General features: G+C 37.2%; 1 protein-coding gene across 1 annotated transcript in view; it reads left to right on the top strand.

Moving 5' to 3' along the window:
• Positions 1-19,487, top strand: part of LOC120769154 (phosphoribosylformylglycinamidine synthase) — a 46,468-nt gene that overhangs the window by 20,069 nt on the left and 6,912 nt on the right. Inside the window, exons 3-5 of the mRNA XM_040096036.1 lie at positions 2,995-3,074; positions 3,255-3,515; positions 3,582-3,796. Of these exons, the coding sequence (XP_039951970.1) occupies positions 2,995-3,074; positions 3,255-3,515; positions 3,582-3,796 (556 nt within the window). The remainder of the gene's footprint in view (positions 1-2,994; positions 3,075-3,254; positions 3,516-3,581; positions 3,797-19,487) is intronic.

A 19,487-nucleotide genomic window follows, 5' to 3' on the forward strand; every position in this document is an offset into this window, starting at 1 on the left:
AATATTTTTATTTATTACGGAAATTCTCGTTCTGTAAAGAATGTGTTTCGGCCGCTTCACTCAACTCATGGTCAACATAATCGGCCTACTGAGCGTACTATTCGCAACACCATTACCCATCTTGATTATTAGATAATATTCGACCGAATAGATCACGTCCAGCTCGCAGTGAATATAATATTGCAGTAGTAGCTGAGAGGTACACGAAAACCGTGGAGAGTCGGTTTGACACCGTCGGCAGCAACTCGGACTGACGTATGAAACGACTTGGAGCATTTTACGTCGATATCTTAAATTGAAAGCGTACCAAATACAGCTTGTGCATGAACTGAAGCCGCTCGACCTTCCCAAGGGACATTGCTTCGCTCTATGGGTTCTTGAACAGTTTCAAGAAGATCCGACGTTTAGGAGCCAAATTTTGTTCGGCGAGAGGCTCATTTCTGGCTCAAATGGGTTTGTAAATAAGCAAAATTTCCGCATTTGGGATGAAGGGCAACTTGAAGAGGTTCAAGAGATGTCATTTCATCTAGAATAAACAACGATTTGGTGTGGTTTGTAAGCTGGTGGAATCATCGGTCCACGTTTCTTCAAAAATGATGCCGGTGAGAACGTAACCATTATCGCGCCATGCTTACCGACTATTTATTGCCTGAAATTGAAACTCTTGTTCTTGTCGACATTTGGTTTCAACAAGACGGCGCCACTTCCCACACATCGCTTCATTCAATAGATTTATTGGGAGAACACTGCGGTGAGCAGATAACTTTACTATTTGGGCCGGTCTATTGACCACCAAGATTGTTTGATATCACAGCGTTTTTTCCCGCTCGATTAAGGTTTGAAAGAGATAATCATCAAAAAATAAATGCCATATAATGTTCTTTCGAATGGTAATAAGCATTCCCCATTAAATTTGATATTTATGCGTTTTTTATTTAAAGTAGAGAACCTCGAAATAAATCTCGCTTTCATGGAAATGTTTTAGTTTTTAGTTCACTATGGTGTATCATAAAAATTTCCAAATCCTTCCAGCACTATGTAATATGGCCAAACCAACACGTTACCATTATGTGTTTGATGATGCCTTTAGTTACAAATGGTTCTGGTTTTTTGCACCACATGAGCAAATCTCTTGTCAAGCCATAAATTTCGATGCACATTTTTCCATTCTCACTTCCTGAAATTTTCCCTTTACTTCACCTTTTCCAATTGCGACATAAAATTGTTTACTTGAAAGCTGTTTTAAATCTGTTATGGCTTACGCTTCATCGTCCATAAAAAAAACATTTAAAATTTGGTAAACATTTTGTGTACAGCTTTTTCCCTCGATTTGTTTATGTAATTCTCTGCCTGAAGCATTTCAACTCGCATTAAGGGGGGGTTAGGGGTAGTCAGAGGGACGAGAGCTTTCCGCTAGCTCGGCCTCGTTTGAAACCTACAACCAGGTGGCGAGGCTCAGAAAACTATTATCCAAAATCTCGGCATCGGTATAATTTGCAAAACTAGCGGAGAGTGAACGCACAACTGTGAGGACTCATTAGAGAATCACAGAGAACTGTAGGGTGGAGTGCTGTCTCCGCTCCCATGGACATTAGTGGTAAATAAATAAATAAGGAACTTCGAATGCAAAGCCCCAAAGATAATGGCACATGCAGACAACATTGGCATCTTAATAAAGGGAGGTTGTCTAAACACCAGTAGCAGTATTAAGACCACCACTCTCAACAATGTACAGAATTTTGGTCTGGGGTTGAATTCGGAAGAAAATGGACCTCTTTGTATTCACAAGAAAATACGATATCCGTCTATGGCATAGCTCGGTTGGCGGTGGCAAGCACCGACTACATGCTCCCACTTTTCAATTGGGAACGAACGTTGAGAGTAAACATAAAAAAATTTGATTGGTATGTTAGCTGCGCGCAACACATTAAACATCATCCTCGAAAATGGAGGACGGAGTTGGAGCGGGAATATACTGTCCTTGCTGCCAAACCACTGCAGTATATTTCAAGCAGAGGAAAAGCCACGGAGATAGCCTCTAAGCAGACAATTCCACAGTTAACATCTACGTAGACAGCCAAACGGCAATCAAGGCAGTTACGTATGTTGGAAAATCGACCTGAATTGTCTTGGAAAGCAGGGCAGCCGTGGAGAGTGTTGACAGGGATAAGCGATTTCACGTCTACTGGCTGCCAGGTCACAAAGGCATCGATGGCAATGAGACAGTGGACGAGATTGCCAACAGTGGTGTACGGCTCTCATCCGATAACGTAACCGACATTGGTAAACCCATTCATTGTCTATACCACGAGCTAGACCGGAGCATGGTAAGAAAGGGTAAAGTTCGATGGAATGATCTATGGGAATGCAAAACTGCAAAAGCTATGTGTAAAACGGTAAATCAAAAATACACAAAGTTCGTACTCACTCTTAATAGAAGAGACTGAAGATACATGATTGGAACACTCGCTGGCCACAGACTGGTGGCGACACATGACTGCAGAATAAGGCTGACAGTTCGAGAAGATTGCAATAAATGTCAAGAGCAAGGCACCAGCGAAATAATGGAGCATATCTTTTGCACTTGTTCCACACTAGAAAAGTAACGCTAGACGAGGGAAAGGCTAGTCGTGCTCGGGTGGCAAGCTTTGTGTTGGGATGAACATGCCCACAATACTTTTTGGTGGAATTGTTAATTGGATTTTAAGAAACTCATAACAACTTTAGTTGAAATCTCTGATAGCGCTATTGTGTAATTAACTAGTGAATTAATCGATAGGTGGCTTTTTGGGTATGTACGAAGTTCGTCAGTATAACTCAATTTATATTCAAATTGTTCCCTATAATTTTTTGACAGCGCATAAAAGTTAATATCTAAATTCAATAGGTATGCTAAAAAAACAACTAAACCTTTTGTAAAATATTGATTTTGTCATTTCTATTTTTTGTGGTTAGGTTCGTGGTATTGATAATTTATTATATATCTTTATTTAGGGATGTTCAAGGTGTGGGACGTGGCGGTATACCTATAGCTGGCACTGCTGGTTATTGCGTTGGTTGTTTAAATATTCCAGGTTCGTAAGTATTTTGCAAGTCTTAAATTATATATATATGTATGTAAGTATATCATAAATTAATTAGAGGAATAGTTTTACTTATTAAATGAGAAGCGATGTATGTAAAACATTTTAAATAGAAATATGTATGTATAAACAATGCAATTTTTCAAGCTCTCACAAATACTTACTATACAGGATATACACAAACATACGAGAATAATGATTTTGAATATCCATCATCGTTCGCCAAGCCACTTAAAGTTTTAATTGAGGCAAGCAATGGTGCATCCGATTACGGCAATAAATTTGGCGAGCCTGTAATTGCTGGTTTCGCTATTTCTTATGGTCTTGAGAATCGAGTTGGTGAACGCCAAGAATATGTTAAGCCAATCATGTTTAGCGGTGGTATGGGCATAATGGACTCAACAATGCGTCAAAAAGTTGATCCAAAAAGAGGTAACTAGTTAAATCTTTTTGGACATTTTGAGTTATTTGACTTACTTGATGACTTGAAATTTGTAGGAATGTTACTAGTTAAAATAGGCGGACCAGTATATCGTATTGGTGTAGGAGGTGGTGCTGCGAGTTCTGTAGAAGTACAAGGATCCAGTAATTCCGATGTAGACTTCAATGCTGTTCAGCGTGGTGATGCCGAAATGGAAAATAAGCTTAATCGAGTTGTACGCGCCTGCATAGAAATGGGCGATAACAATCCAATATTAGCCATACATGACCAGGTAACTATACTATATTATAAATAAATACGTTGAAATTATGGTATTAGACATTATAATATTTATATTAGATATCTTCCTTAGTAGAAGATTGAACATGTTTCCCAAATGATACTAATAGGCAGTCTCGGGGGCGAAGGGGGCCGTCGCCCCGGGCGCAACGTCTTGGCGGCGGCAAAACGATATTCGCTGTTTTTTAATATTCAGAAAAATACTTCAACAAATTTTTTTACAAAATTTATTATAAAAGATAAAGAGTTGTACACTCACAATATATGATGCAAAATATTAATTTTTACTCGAATACTCTTCATAGTTTCTTTTACCGAACATATTTTTTTAGAAACCAACGGATATGTCACAGTTGAAGCATAGGGCAAACTGTGAGAAAAAAACAGTATCTTTATTTTTACTCTGTCGTCGCGAAGTGGCACTCTCACAGTTACCCTATGCTTTGAATGTAACAAATACTTTTATTTCTCCAAATTTTCAAAAATGGTATTTAAAAACTCCAATTCGTGCAAAAATTCCTGCAAATTGTGTCAAAAGATATAGAGCGAAAATGGATTTTTTCTAAGGCTTTTAATAAGATGTCTTGTAAATTTACTATCAATTTCCTCAAAAACCGTATTGTGAGAATTTTGGAACTTCAGAATTTGCGTGGCTTCTAGTTCCTAAATTTTATATATGTATGTACTTAATATCGTAGACTTTTTGTAAGAAATCACTTTTGTTCGAATCACCTCATGATATTTGTAGGTAGGTAGATAAAGGAGGACGGCAGAACATCCTTGGCCCCGGGCTGCCGAAGTTGTAGCTACGCCACTGCTAATAGGATATTTTTTGTTTTTAGTTAGTACTAATTTTAAGTGTAGTATAGTTTAAAATTGTTATAAATGTTTGCTCAAAATTAACAAATAAAGAGGAATGAAGATATTAATACTGCCTAGCTTTTCACGCGGCGTTGATCGCATTGGATCCCTTAAGTATATAAATAAATAAAGGGTGATCTATTTCGAGGTTTCCTGCAATAAATGATACTCATGATGTTTTGCTCCAAGGCCTGAATCGAAGCGGGGTTGTTCGCAAAGACTTGAAACTTTACACATCCTCACAGGAAAAAGTCGAACAGTGTGATATCGCACGATTTAGGTGGACAATCGATCGGCCCAAAATTTTAAATTTTCACCTCACTGAAGGTTCTTTCAATAAATCCATTGATTGATGCGATATGTGGAAAGTGGCACCGTCTTGCTACAACCAAATGTCGCCGAGATCACGAGCTTCAATTTTAGGCATCAAATCGTCGTGATTCTATTGGCACACCAAACCGTTGCTTTTTCTGAATGAAATTGCTACTATTGAATATATTTAAGTTCCTCTCTGTCCCAAAGGTGGAAATTTTGCTTCTTTACATACCCATTAAGCCAGAAATGGGCATAATCGCTAAACTAAATTTGGGTCGAAAATGTCGGATCTTTTTGGAACTTTTCAAGAACTCATAAAGCGAAACAATATCTTCAGTTCCGCTTTTAATTTAAGATCTCGATGTAATGCGCCAAGTCGTTCCATACTTCTTCTTCTTCTTTACTGGCGAAATGATCACGAATAATCAATGTATGTACTATGAGATGGTGCATTATCGCACTTCTTTGTTCAATAAATTCAGACATAGTAAAAATCGAAGAATTCACTTTTAGAGCCTTACAAAACGATGCGTATCTCAAATACTATTGAAATAACAGTACTACCAACTTACGAAAAAAAAATTACTTATTCGAAAACACGCCAAGTATAAATTAAAAATTCACCTCTCAATCTGATCACAGTAGTACGTCAGTCCGAGTTGCTGCGAACGGCGCCAAATCGACTCTCCACGGTCTTCGTGTATACTCTCAGCTACGGCTGCTAATTTTTCTTCTTCACTGCGTGCTGGTCGAATATTATCCAATAATGAATGCTGTGTCTCAAGATGGGTGATGATGTTGCGAATAGTACGCTCAGTATACCGATTATGTTGAGCGAAGCGCGCGAAACACATTCTTTACAGAACGTGAATTTTCGTAAGAAAGTTGAACGATTTGTAGACGTTCACGTTGATGAAATGCCAACAATACTAAATAAAAATAACACGAAAGCTTCACACGACTCCCGCATGATCTGTCAAAAAAGGCTATTGAAAAAAGTACCTCTACGTGGTAGACATCGTGTACATAACACGAATACTATACAGTGTTGGTTTTCTTCGTGGTGGTAGTGGTAAGCAGAAAACCCCAAACTATTCGGATTTATAAACATACTAGCCTAAACCCGCGGCTCCGCTCGCTTCTTGTTGTCAAAGATATCATTAATCATGATAACAATATAATAGAATAGTTAAATTGGCAATCTACATTTTTAATTCAGTTCGTAAATCACTTAAGTAATACTAAATATTAAATACCTGTAATGTAACATCATTTTCACAAATATCTTATCACTTGAAATAAATAATACGTAAAATATATCAAAGTCTCTGCAGTATACTGCATCGTATATCGTACACTTTCAGGAAATAGCAATTCGTACGATTTTGTTTTAGGTAATTCGTTCGATTGTGCAGCACAAAGCGCACGTCAACAAACACAAGGAAGGTTCGACGTCGGGAAGCTGCAATCACAACAGACAGCCGAACTTCTCAGCTTGCACAATTGCTGTCTGAGAGCACTCGTCAACAACTCGGTATAAGGGAACCGAACCGAACCATTGGTTTTCGGAAAAAGCAAAAGAACAGCAGGTACGACGAGGAGTACCGTGTTGCAGCGGAGAGAAAACAGGCTGCCTACCTCGCAACGGTACGATTGACCACAACACGTGCGGGATGGGATAGATACCAAGAGTTGAAACGGGAAGCGAGACGCATTTGCAGACAGAAAAAGAAAGAGGCCGAAGAGGCAAAAAGGATAATAAGTCGTCGCCGTGTACTGACTCAAAAGTGTGAGTATGGATTATCTTGCTCCCGCTACTTCGAAAACACTCTCGGCTGCTACGTCTGCTGCTTGCTCCACTCGCTCTATTGCTACTGACAATAATAATGCCAATACATACGCTGACGCTGTTGGTAGGAACATCAACACTCACTCGAAAGCCAATAACAATCCAACAGTTGCTGCTAAACCAGTTCGCCCCCCCTGTCGCTGCCAATGCTGCTCAATCTGTCTCCGTTGATGATTCTGTTAACTTGAACTCTTCTACTTCAATTACTGCTAACAGAAATTTGAAGTTAAAAGTGAGTACCAGGAACAAAAAATCCCCAACCACTTCAACTGTTGTTGGTGTTAATGCCAATGCCGATCTTGATGTCATCATACCCAAGAAATGGATTCATTTATCTGCCTTTAAGAGCTCAGTCACTAAGGAAGATATTATATCTTTTGTTGTTAAACATGCTAATGTTGATAGAGAGCATCTTCTATGCTATAAACTAATTAAGAAAGATACCGATATTAATAGTCTTAAGAGGATAAACTTTAAGCTAGGTGTGTCCCCATCTTTTTTTAATGCCGTTTTCTCCTCTTCAGTGTGGCCTTCTGGCATTAAGTTGCGTCCCTTTAAGTTTTTTCCAAAGGGAGGGGAAAACAGCGCTGCAGATTAGTTGATGCGCCTGTTAATCGCGATTCTTTTCATGCATTTTCTGCACCTTCCTCAACTGGCTCCTGTCTTAAGGTCTACTACCAAAATTTATCGTGTATTAGGTGTAAATCAAATATTATTCGCAATTTTTCTTCACGTTTGGATTTCGATATTATCGTTATTGTTGAGACTTGGCTGAATTCTAGTTATTTTGATAGCGAATACTTTGACTCAAATCTCTATTATGTCTTCCGCAAGGTCAGAGATCACGAAAAAACTGGCTGTCAAAGAGGGGGTGGAGTTCTCTTAGCAGTTCATCGCAAATATCGTCCTCTTTCTTTACTTAGTCTTTCTCAGTGATAATTTAAAATTTAGGTTTCTTGATGGATTCTCTTCAATTACTCCAGCCACCATCCATCATTCTCCGCTAGCGTTTGAGATGGATACTTATCTTTTCGCTCCTGTTAAACCTATTGATGGGCTTGGTTTTAATTTTGCATTTTGTGAGCTACAGCTAATAGTTTCTCCATTTTTAAGAAATCAATTCAGGAATTTTGTCATTATAATATCCCGCTCAAACACATACAACCATATAAGCTGCTTTGGTACACTAAGGACCTTAAACGTCTAAAAAATCTTAGAAATAAATATATAGAATATATAAATATAGAAAATTCTCTTCACCTAAATCTCATGTTTCCTTTGTTCAATATCAGCACTACACAAAACTGTTTAATGAATTGGATAAGTTCCTCTATAAAAGGTTTATTAATAACACGGAGTCTACAATTAAGTCGAACCCTAAGTTCTTTCGGAACTTTGTAAAATCTAAAAGAGCGTGTTCGGCTATTCCCTCTGCTTTACGTTAGGGTGATAAGTGTCGGCATGCATGCCGGTCGAAATCTCCGATTTGTTCGCTGAATTTTTCAAATCGAACTATGTTCAAGATGATCCTGGTACTAGTTCCACTTTTTCAGCTGATAACTTCCCATCCATAAATTTTGGCTTACTGTGTCTTTCACAGGACGATATTGCCAAGGCTATTTGTGATATTAAGTCTTCGTCCAAATTGGATTTGGACGGGCTTCCGCCCGTACTTATAAAAAATTGTACTGCCTTAGTATATCCTCTCATGCTTATCTTGAATAAGTCTCTCGCCACCGGGGATTTTATTTCTGATTGGAAATTGACTTGCATTATTTCGAAAATTTTTGAGTGTTCTGTTAAAAATAAATTATTTTTTGCAGTAAAATCAATAATTAATGTCAATCAGCATGGGTTTGTCTCTGGGCGCTCCACTGTGTCAAACTTAGCAGTTTTTAGCGATTATTGTATGTCTGCATTCTCCGCTGGATTTCAGTTAGATTGTGTCTACACAGATTTCTCTAAAGCCTTTGATAAAGTATCACACAATATTCTTATTATCATCTCTAGGGTTTCACTCGGTCTTCTTGAAGTGGATTAAATCATATCTGCAAAACAGACGATGCGTTGTCATTGTCGATGGAGTGTCATCTGATTCATTAATTGCGTCTTCGGGAGTCCCACAAGGGAGCGTCTTGGGTCCACTTCTCTTTGTGCTGTTTATCAATGGTATCTCCTGTTGCTTCTCTTTCGCCAACTTTCTGTTATATGCAGATGACTTAAAAATTTTTGCATTAATCAAAAACACACAAGATGTACTCAATCTTCAATGTGATATTAATACTTTTCATAATTGGTGCCTGAAATCGAAGCTTTTTCTGAATCTAGATAAATGCTCACAGATTTCTTATGGTAGGGGACGCAACATCTTATCTTCTAGCTTCTAGATCTTGGGGTAATCTTTGACAACAGATTTTCTTTCAGTAATCACTTAACTATATCTCTTCAAAATCTTTTTCTGTACTTGGCTTTGTCCGTCGAAATTCTACAAATTTTTCCGACCCCTACACGTTAAAATTACTGTACACATGTTTTGTGCGGTCCATTTTGGAGTATGCAGTGTTTATTTGGAGACCATATTGCATATCGTCAATTAACAGGATCGAGCGTGTTCAAAAGATCTTTCTTAAATATGCTCTCCGCTCCTTAAAGTTTGTTGACCCAACACCATCGTATACATCGCGTTTATTGCTTTTACATCTTAAATCACTGGAAAATCGAAGGTCCGTTTTCTCCCTTTCATTTGTCTACAATGCCATTAACGGTGATATTGACTGTTCCTACTTATTAAAGAAACTTAACTTCAATACTCCCCCGCGTTGTCTCAGATACATTTCCCAATTTTATTACAAAAAGGAAAGTACTAAGTCAAAGCTAGCTAAAGGAGTTTAACTCGATTTCCGAGAAAGTTCATCTTGATTTTTCTCACTCTATGGTATCCTTTATTAATACCCTCAATTCTGTTTTTTGGTTTAAGTTATCTACTCATGTTATTGTAATTTAATTATTTTAGAATTCTAATATGCATCCTAGTTTTTCATTAGTCTGTAAGAATCAATGTTCATAGACTTTACTAAATAAATAAAAGCGAATAGCTGTAATAAACGAAATGTGTGAGTTTAAAGAGCTTGATAAGCTGGGCGACAGCGGTAATGCTCGAAAATTCTATGAAAAAATGCGGCGGCTTACAGAAGGTTTCAAGACCGGAGCATACTCTTGTAGAACCCCCAAAGGTGATCTAGTCACCGATGCCCAGAGCATACTTAAATTATGGAGGGAACACTTCTCCAGCCTGCTGAACGCACAACACCAGGAGAAGGCGAACCCGATTCCCCAATCGATGACGATGGAGCAGACGTTCCATTGGCCGACCATGAAGAAGTTCGAATAGCAATTACCCGCCTGAAGAACAACAAAACGGCGGGGGCTGATGGATTGCCGGCCGAACTATTCAAACACGGCGGCAAAGAGCTGATAAGGAGCATGCATCAGCTTCTTTGTAAAATATGATCGGACGAAAGCATGACCAACGATTGGAATTTAAGTGTGCTATGCCCAATCCATAAAAAGGGAGACCCCACAATATGCGCCAACTACCGTGGGATAAGTCTCCTCAACATCGCGTATAAGGTTCTATCGAGCGTAACAAACTGATTGGACCTTATCAGTGTAGCTTTAGACCTGGCAAATCAACAACCGACCAGATATTCACCATACGCCAAATCTTGGAAAAGACCCGTGAAAGGAGAATCGACACACACCGCCTCTTCGTCGATTTCAAAGCTGCTTTCGACAGCACGAAGAGGAGCTGCCTTTATGCCGCGATGTCTGAATTTGGTAACCCCGCAAAACTAATACGGCTGTGTAAACTGACGTTGACCAACACGAAAAGCTCCGTTTAGGATCGGGAAGGACCTCTCCGAGCCGTTCGATACTAAATGAGGTTTCAGACAAGGCGACTCCCTATCGTGCAACTTCTTCAACCTGCTGCTGGAGAAAATAATTCGAGCTGCAGAACTTAATCGTGCAAGTAAAATCTTTTATAAGAGTGTACAGCTGCTGGCGTATGCCGATGATATTGATATCATCGGCCTCAACACCCGCGCCGTTAGTTCTGCTTTCTCCAGACTGGACAAGGAAGCAATGCAAATGGGACTGGCAGTGAACGGGGGGCGAGACGAAATATCTCCTGTCATCAAACAAACAGTCGTCGTACTCGCGACTTGGCTCTCACGTCAATGTTTACAGTCATAACTTTGAAGTCGTAGATAATTTCGTCTATCTTGGAACCAGCGTAAACACCACCAACAATGTCAGCCTAGAAATACAAAGCAGGATAACTCTTGCCAACAGGTGCTACTTCGGACTGAGTAGGCAATTGAGAAGCAAAGTCCTCTCTCGACGAACAAAAACCAAATTCTATAAGTCACTCATAATTCCCGTGCTGCTATATGGTACAGAGGCCTGGACGATGACAACAACTGATGAGTCAACGTTGCGAGTTTTCGAGAGAAAAGTTCTGCGAAAGATTTATGGTCCTTTGCGCGTTGGCCACGGCGAATATCACATTCGATGGAACGATGAGCTGTACGAAATATACGATGACATTGGCATAGTTTAGCGAATTAAAAGACAGCGGCTACGCTGGCTAGGTCATGTTGTCCGGATGGACGAAAACACTCTAGCTCTGAAAGTATTCGACGCAGTACCCGCCGGGGGAAGCAGAGGAAGAGGAAGACCTCAACTCCTTTGGAAGGACCTGGCTTCTCTTGGAATCTCCAATTGGCGCCACTTAGCGGAAAGAAGAAACGACTGGCGCACTGTTGTTAACTCGGCTATAATCGCTTAAGCGGTGACTACGCCAATTAAGAAGAAAAAGTGTTAAATAGTGGAATTGTCTGCGAGCGAATCCCCGACATATACAGTCAAACCTGGATAAGCGAGAGTTCAAGGGAGCACAATCTCATTCTCGCTTATAGAGGTTTTTCGCTAACCCGAGTGCGATAAAATAACAATGTTATTTAGTTCCACGCAATAGAATAGGCGCAATATTGACAAGAAAACAATACAAAAACAATTGTAGGAAGTTCCATGAAAGTTAAGAATGAGCCATAAAATAGCAGATGTTAAATTTTGTAATTTGTTTTGTCATTTATTACTTTATGTGTGTATCTTTTATGTATGTATGTATGTATGTATTCTTATTGTAACTATAATTCCTCCTAAATAATATACATAAATAAATAAAGCTTGACTGTCGCTTATAGAGGTATAGATAAGTAGCATTCTCACTACGGAGGTCCATGAGGGAAAAACGACTCTCTCTTACAGAGGATTCTGTTTCTCGCTAATAGAGGTTTTGGGAGCTTAAAATGACGGTTCCTGGCTATAACTCTCACTTATAGAGTTTTCTTACTAATCCAGTTCTCACTTACCCAGGTTTGACTGTATATACATTTTTTAAAATTTTCCAATGTTCCTTTAGGAGGAAATAGTTTTCATATGTAAAAATTTAATCTTGTCTAATGGTTGCACCATTTTTTTAGTTTATTATCGATATATACAAATGTACTGTATTTAGACTTATTTTTTTATATTCGTTGCAAATAGCATGTTACAGTATACCACAGTCTGGAACTTGCTGTTGGCCTACAGTTTGAACTAGGTATAATTTACAATCCAGAAATTTAATAATTTCAGTTGGGAATTTTCTCCAGTATCCTCGATATAAAAAATATGACACAAACTATCTCATGCTTTTCTCATAATAATGCAAGTCTTTTTCGTTCAATATTAATGCCAATTTATATAAATAATTATTTTTCTCCTTTTAGTTTGAAATGCTTCAAAGCATATTTTTTAACTATATTTATTTTTGACTTTTTTAAATGTTCTATAAAAACATGTACTTTTAGTATTTTATGTAAACCAGATTTATTATTTCGCCACACTTGGTGGATTCACCTTCTTTGAGACTGTGTTTGTTATTCAAACTACGGCATGGAAAGTTGATGGCAGAGAACGTATATCATAGAGAAGGTTGACAGGGCGGAGAACGTAAAAATATTTTTGGCTAACAAAATGCGATGAGCGTTTTTCACCACAGCAAGCTCAGAAGGAGAAATTTTGGCATTCAGTGAAAATTATACTCAGAAATATACATACATTGCTATTACAGACTTACATATGCATTTATTTTGGGCCTTTGCATATAATTTTATACTTTTACATGCAATCATATTAATTGATATGATTTGCGTATTTTTATGAATATATTGAAAATTGATAACATTATAATACATATGTGAATTTATAATATATTATCAAACATATGAAATATTTAAAAAGTAACTCTTATGTGTACATTAACTACAAATATTACTTTGAAAATAGCATAATTTAATTATAATGTTATTAATTTTGAATGACTATAATGGTCCTCACAGGTATCAGATCCGTCAAAATCGGAACTTACTTCTTTTGGCATATAATTTAGCTTTTGAGCCTATGAATACGGTGTTTGGAAAGAACCAGACTGATCACGAGAGCGTTTAAATACGTGGTGAGGTTGTGTGTGTTGTTGGTGTGGCAACATAATGTTAGGTTGAGATTGGTCGTTGTTTGGTTTATGAAATGAAACATTATTTTCATGCGCTGTGTGATTTCGATAAACGAAAGAACCGGGATCTACTTCCATTGCAGTTGGTCTATTATGCATATTTGGTGAGAGGTTCTTCCGATAGGGCTGAGAAAATGTGTACCGAAGTACTGCTGGCTTGGACATATTTGGTTTTACTAAATTACCCATAGCAAATGTTTGCGCAAATTTGTATCGCTTATGGTTAGTCTCAAGCTCCTGGGCAGCAGCTAATGCGGAAGGTAAGTCCTTTGGACCTGAGGAAAACAAAATATCGCAAAGAGGGCGACGAAGGCTCGAAATAAAAATGCGTAATGCATTCTCCCTTCGTTAAGAGCCATAATGACCTCGGCGTTCCCGCTGTGTCTCATTATTTGCTTATTTATGATAAGTGTTAAATGCCTATCTACCGTATCGTAGTATTCTGAAATACATAAATTCCCTTGCCTTAAAATACTCAATTCATTTTCCAAGACATGAATTGGCCTTTTATCTGCGTAGGTTTGATCAAGCCTAGCAATTATTGCCTTGAAATTTAAAACAGTGTTAAAGGACGATAAAGTCGTGTTAGCTGACCCAGTAATTTTATTTCTAAAAATACCCATTGCCACATAGTACCGTTCCGAACCTTTGGAGCAATAATTAATTGCAAAATTTGCCGCGGTGCGCCAAGCTGAATAGGAGGAATTTTCCTCGTTAAATTCAGGCAAAGATTTTATTAAATCAAGACTGAAATTTCCCGAGTCTATTGTTGGGTTAATCGAAACTGGTAAGTAAGCCTCGACACGCGGTGGCTCAAGCCGCCTCAGAGCAGAAGTAAGGTTATTAATTTGTGCCGTTAATTCCAGCCTAGTTTCTTGATTAGCTGATTTTATTGCCTGTCGCACTTGATCCATAGTAACCTCCATTTTGTATTTTATGTAAACCTTTTAATTGCACGTTTTTTAACTAGGTTAACTTCCACCCTCACTGCCAATGCCGTTTACACGGAAATTCTTAAATTACTGTATTTCTAGGAAAATCTAAACTTACACCTTCACTAATTTTTATGATAAATTTTTTTAATTGTATGTGAGTTTAAGAAACAATTTTATTTAAACCTTTCACCATGACAAATACAATATAGTTTCAATTAGTATATCTAATTTCGCTATGAAAAGGGTATTTTCGTGTTCACAATTTGGGAATGATTTTAAATAATAAATTCTGATCATCAATATTTTAATTTTTTAATTTATTTAATTTTATTCCTTTTAAAATTTTTTTATTTTAATTTTTTTCTTTTTATTTTATTTAGCAAAATTTCACTAATTTTAACCCATGAAATGAAATCAAAAACCTAAGTTCACACAGTTCAATATAAACTTTTAATATTCAACACTTTATCACTTTTGATTTTTTACTTACAAATTAGCTGTAACTTAAATTTTCCTCGATGTCACGGGTGTTAATATCTTAGGATATAAATATATGGAGGATATTCCATCGATGTCACGGATTTTTTGAAGTCCTGTCCACTTGTGCCTTTATATGGCAGTTCTGCTTGCCGAGTTCTTCTGATTGAAATTAAAGTTGATTGCTAAGTGACAGGCCCCACGTTGGGCGCTAGTTAAAGATGACCTAGTCGTTTTAATGCAGATTTTATTCTGAGCTTTAATAAATTACTCCACGATCAACCAACCCAATATTTTACCAGATGCACCGATTGCCACATTGCGGCTTGAGTGTTATTCGCAAGGCTATGCAACAACTATTTCCCACTTCCCTTAGTGCTGTATTACGGTTTGAGTCTTTACCGATTGTCGCATTGTGTCTTGAGCGTAATTAGTAGAGTTTGGCAATAATTATTCCTCGTTTTCCTAAGTGCCGCATTTCGGTTTGAGCTCTTAATCCATTATCCGCTAGTGGAGCGCAATGTATTGGTACTTCATTGGAGCACGACATCGTTGTTGATATGCTCGAGTATGAAATGGCGCAGCGCACACCCGAGAAGCTGTGCTTGTTGTTGTTGTTGTGATAACGCATGCGCTGAGTGATAATGATGCTCTTTATTGAGTAAAAGATCAAGCCGCGCACTGCAGCCAAAGAAATTGTAGATCAGTGGTCGGCATTTTATAGCAAAATTTTGCAAACTAACTTCACACGTACGCTTACGCTCTATCATTCAGTTGTTGTCGAGCCATCAACGAATTAACATCACGCAAGACTATAGCGCAAAACCAAATATGCCCTGCGAGAAATATTTTATGATTCTAAATGGCTTTGGTGCCATGCAATGCCTTTTATGTTCCAAGTATTTTAAAGATAATAGGGAATATATCCTTAAAAGACAGTTTGTTAATTTTTATTATACTATTAATTATTTAGATTAGATGCTTAATTTTAATTCCAATTTCTCACTGGGCTACTTTTTTTTCGTGCTCACCAACACAGTGACAGATCTCTCATGCCGACCACTGTTTTAATTTCTAAGTTGTTGGAGCGATGTCCAACCAACTTAATGAACAGCCGAATTAAAAGTGAAACTTAAATCTAAGCTTATGCTATCACCAACTTAATATTCTAAGCGCCGGCAGAGCGAGACGTCGGCAGCGACGCATATTGTTAGTGGCGTGCTAGTAGCGTCATTAAAATCCGTAATTTTAGTTTGGCGTTCTCTTAGTGGGTAGCGGTAAAGTGACGTGATGCGTTTGCCAAATTTCGTACCTGCATTCCTTAGCATTCTTAAGCTTACATGGTGCACTACACTGTATAACAAAATATTTATTTTGGTAACTCCTCCCTTCTCAATTTCGAACATCCGCATTTCACAGCCAAGTGATTGTAAAGTTTTATTTGGACAACTGGGAGACTTCAATGTAAGGAGTATTATGGCTGAGCTCTATAGTCCTCTTTCGTACCGTAAGCTTTTATTTACAAAATGTTTCATTGAGCGACATACGTATGTATGTAGTGTCATCTTTGGCACTGGTATCATATTCATTGACGATTGGCTTGATTCCTTAGAATGATAGGTGCTGTTTATTCGCCTTTGCGCAATTAAGTGGTGTATTTCTTAACTATGTACATACATACATACATATTTTACATGATTTATTGCTTAAAATATTTAAATATTAAAAAAAAGTTTACAATTCATTTTCGTTCTTACAAGTTATTCTTACACTAAATGTTTCTTAATTTTTTAATTTACATGAAGTTATAATATTGGCCTTGGCTCAGTTAATAACATAAGTATATGTAGTAATTTTTTTCTTTTTACAATTTCAATTTTAAATATTTTTATTTTTACTTTTTAGTTCTATTTTTGATAGCAAAGTTATATTCTATTTACTTTAACGTTTTTTCGTTAAGTTATAATTTTAACTTTTTATTTAAAGCAGTTTTTAATTAAATTTTTATGAACAGTTTTACCTGATTTGGTGAGGACAGTACTGTTAACGTTTTTAGCGACTATTTCCTCTTTATCCTTTTATTTATATTTACATAAATTGTGTCACCTATGTTGTAATTCTTCATGGGCATTTTGTTTTTATTATGATGGCTTAAGTCAGCTTCTTGTTTTTCTCGGAGCCTCTTAACGTTTTCTTGCCTATTTATTTCTATTTGTTTGGGATCAATTATTGTTCTATGGCCAAAGAAAAGCTCGAGAGGTTTTTTTACCGGTTGTTGAATGAATTGAGTTGTTGTATTCAAAAATTGATTTGTCTAGCAGTTCCTCAAATGATTCATGCGTATTTTCTGATTTGAGGCAACGTATTATTTCGGTAAGAGTAAGGTGAAATCTCTCAACTTGACCGTTCGAACAGCTTTTGTAGGGTGGAGTTTTGTGAATCTCTATATTGAATTGATTAGTCAGCATGAATGTGATTGGACTGGAATTAAATGATTTTTCATTGTCGAATAAAATAACTTTTGGTATTCGTAATGAAATTATGATGTCTCTAAGACGTTGCTTCAGATCAGAAAAGCATATTTCGTAAATTTATCTATGGCGGTAAGAATGAGCTGTTTGTTTGTATGGTATATATCGATATGGACAATATGTATGTCCGGGGTACTCAGGTATTGGTGTGCTTTGAATAGCGTGTTTATGAGGGTGGCGGTCGTATTTATTAAACTTACATGTTCTGCATTGTTTCACGATTTTTTTTTAATCTTGGCTTTAATTTGTGGAAAATAAAACTTTTCTAGAATTTGCAACTTGTTTTCTTCGCGATTTCGGTGGGCACGATTGTGCTCATTAATAATTTCTTTATTTTGATAGGCTGAATTTGTTAAATCTCTTACTAACTTTCTAGTGAACTGTATTTTGTATCTGTTGAAACGATGGGCAAAAATCTTTCGTATTATACCTAGTGTTCGTTCGTCTGTCATGAGGCCATTAGTCACCGATGGGTTCAAATATGATTTAAGGATGTTGGCTAATTTTCCGTAGTTGAAAGTTACGTCAGTTACTGTGTGACGATGATAGGTGGGAAATGGAATTTCAAACTTATAGTCAGTATTATTTCCTACATTGAGAATGATTTGGTTTTTGAATACGTTAATACGGTATTAAATTCTGTGAGGAGCTTTCGTCGCTGTTCTGAGTCAACCTCATAGAGTTGATTTGTGAATTGCGAGGGGGACGAGATAAAGCATCAGCAACTTTATTCATAGTTCCGGGCTTGTACTGTAGTTCGTAATGGTATTCTTCTAAAATTGTTTTCCATCGCTTCATTTTAGAATTAGAATTTTTGTTAGATAGGGCGTATGTTAGTGGCTGATGGTCTGTAAAGATTTTTACTTTGGCAGTCCCGTACAGGTAGTTTCGAAGGCATTTCAGAGCCCAAATAATAGCTAGGATTTCTCTCTCGTTAGTGGCATATGCTTCCTCTGTTTTACTAAGGGTTCTCGAAATGAATATAATGGGTATATTTTCCTGTGTTAATACTGCGCCAATAGCGTATTTTAATGCGTCCGTCGTTAAGTGAAATTCCTTATTATAATCGGGATAAGATAGCATAACGTCTTCTGACAATAGAGCATTTTTTACCTTTTGGAATGCATCGATGGCTTCTTCAGAAAGGTTAATGTATTTTTTACTAAAATGTCTTTTGGATATATGTCCTTCCTCCCCCCTTAAAAGGGATGTCAAGGGTTTCGTCAATTTGGCGTAATCTTTTATGAAGCGACGATAGAAACCGGACAGTCCTAGAAATGACCTGAGGTCTTTTATAGTTCTTGGACAGCGAAAGTTTTTAATTGCCTCTACTTTTTTTGGGTTGGTTCGTATACCATTTTGGGATACAATAAAACCAAGGAATTCGACTACTGTTTTCAAGAATTTACATTTGTCGATTTGCACCTTCAAATTAGCGTTTTGTAACGTTCGAAATATGGTTTCGATATTTTGGAAATGGGATTAGGTATGTTCACTAAATACGATTATGTCGTCAATGTATACGTAGCATATTTTCCCTATGTGCTCATGTAAAATATCGTCGAGTGCACGTTGAAAAATTGATGGTGCATTTTTGAGACCGAATGGTAGTCTCGTGAATTCGTATTTTCCGTGTCTTACTGAGAAAGTAAAACGGCTTTTAGAAGTATTTGATGAAATCCACTTTTAAGGTCGATCACGGGGATCTGAAAGTACGTTACTGATGTAGGGTATGGGATAACGATCAGGAATGGTGACGGTATAGAGTATCCTATAATCAATAACGAGTCAATATTTTATCTTTCCTGAAGCGTCAATTTTCTTTGGTACTATCCATATCGGGGAGTTATAAGGAGACCGTGAAGGTCGAATTATGTTATTATCAAGAAGTTCCTGTATTTGTTTCTCGACTTCATCTTTCAGGGAAATAGGATATGGGTAATATGCCGAATATATTGGCCTTTCAGTTGTAGTTCTAATTTCACCTTCTACGATAGTTGTGAATGGAAGCTTTTCGTTTGGTTCAGCAAATAAAGTTAGTATTGTCTTATTAAATTTTCGATATGAAGTTTTTCTTGTTCAGTCATGTGTTCTGT

The sequence above is a fragment of the Bactrocera tryoni genome, chromosome 2, assembly GCF_016617805.1.
Source record: "Bactrocera tryoni isolate S06 chromosome 2, CSIRO_BtryS06_freeze2, whole genome shotgun sequence".
Classification (NCBI taxonomy): Eukaryota; Metazoa; Arthropoda; class Insecta; order Diptera; family Tephritidae; genus Bactrocera; species Bactrocera tryoni.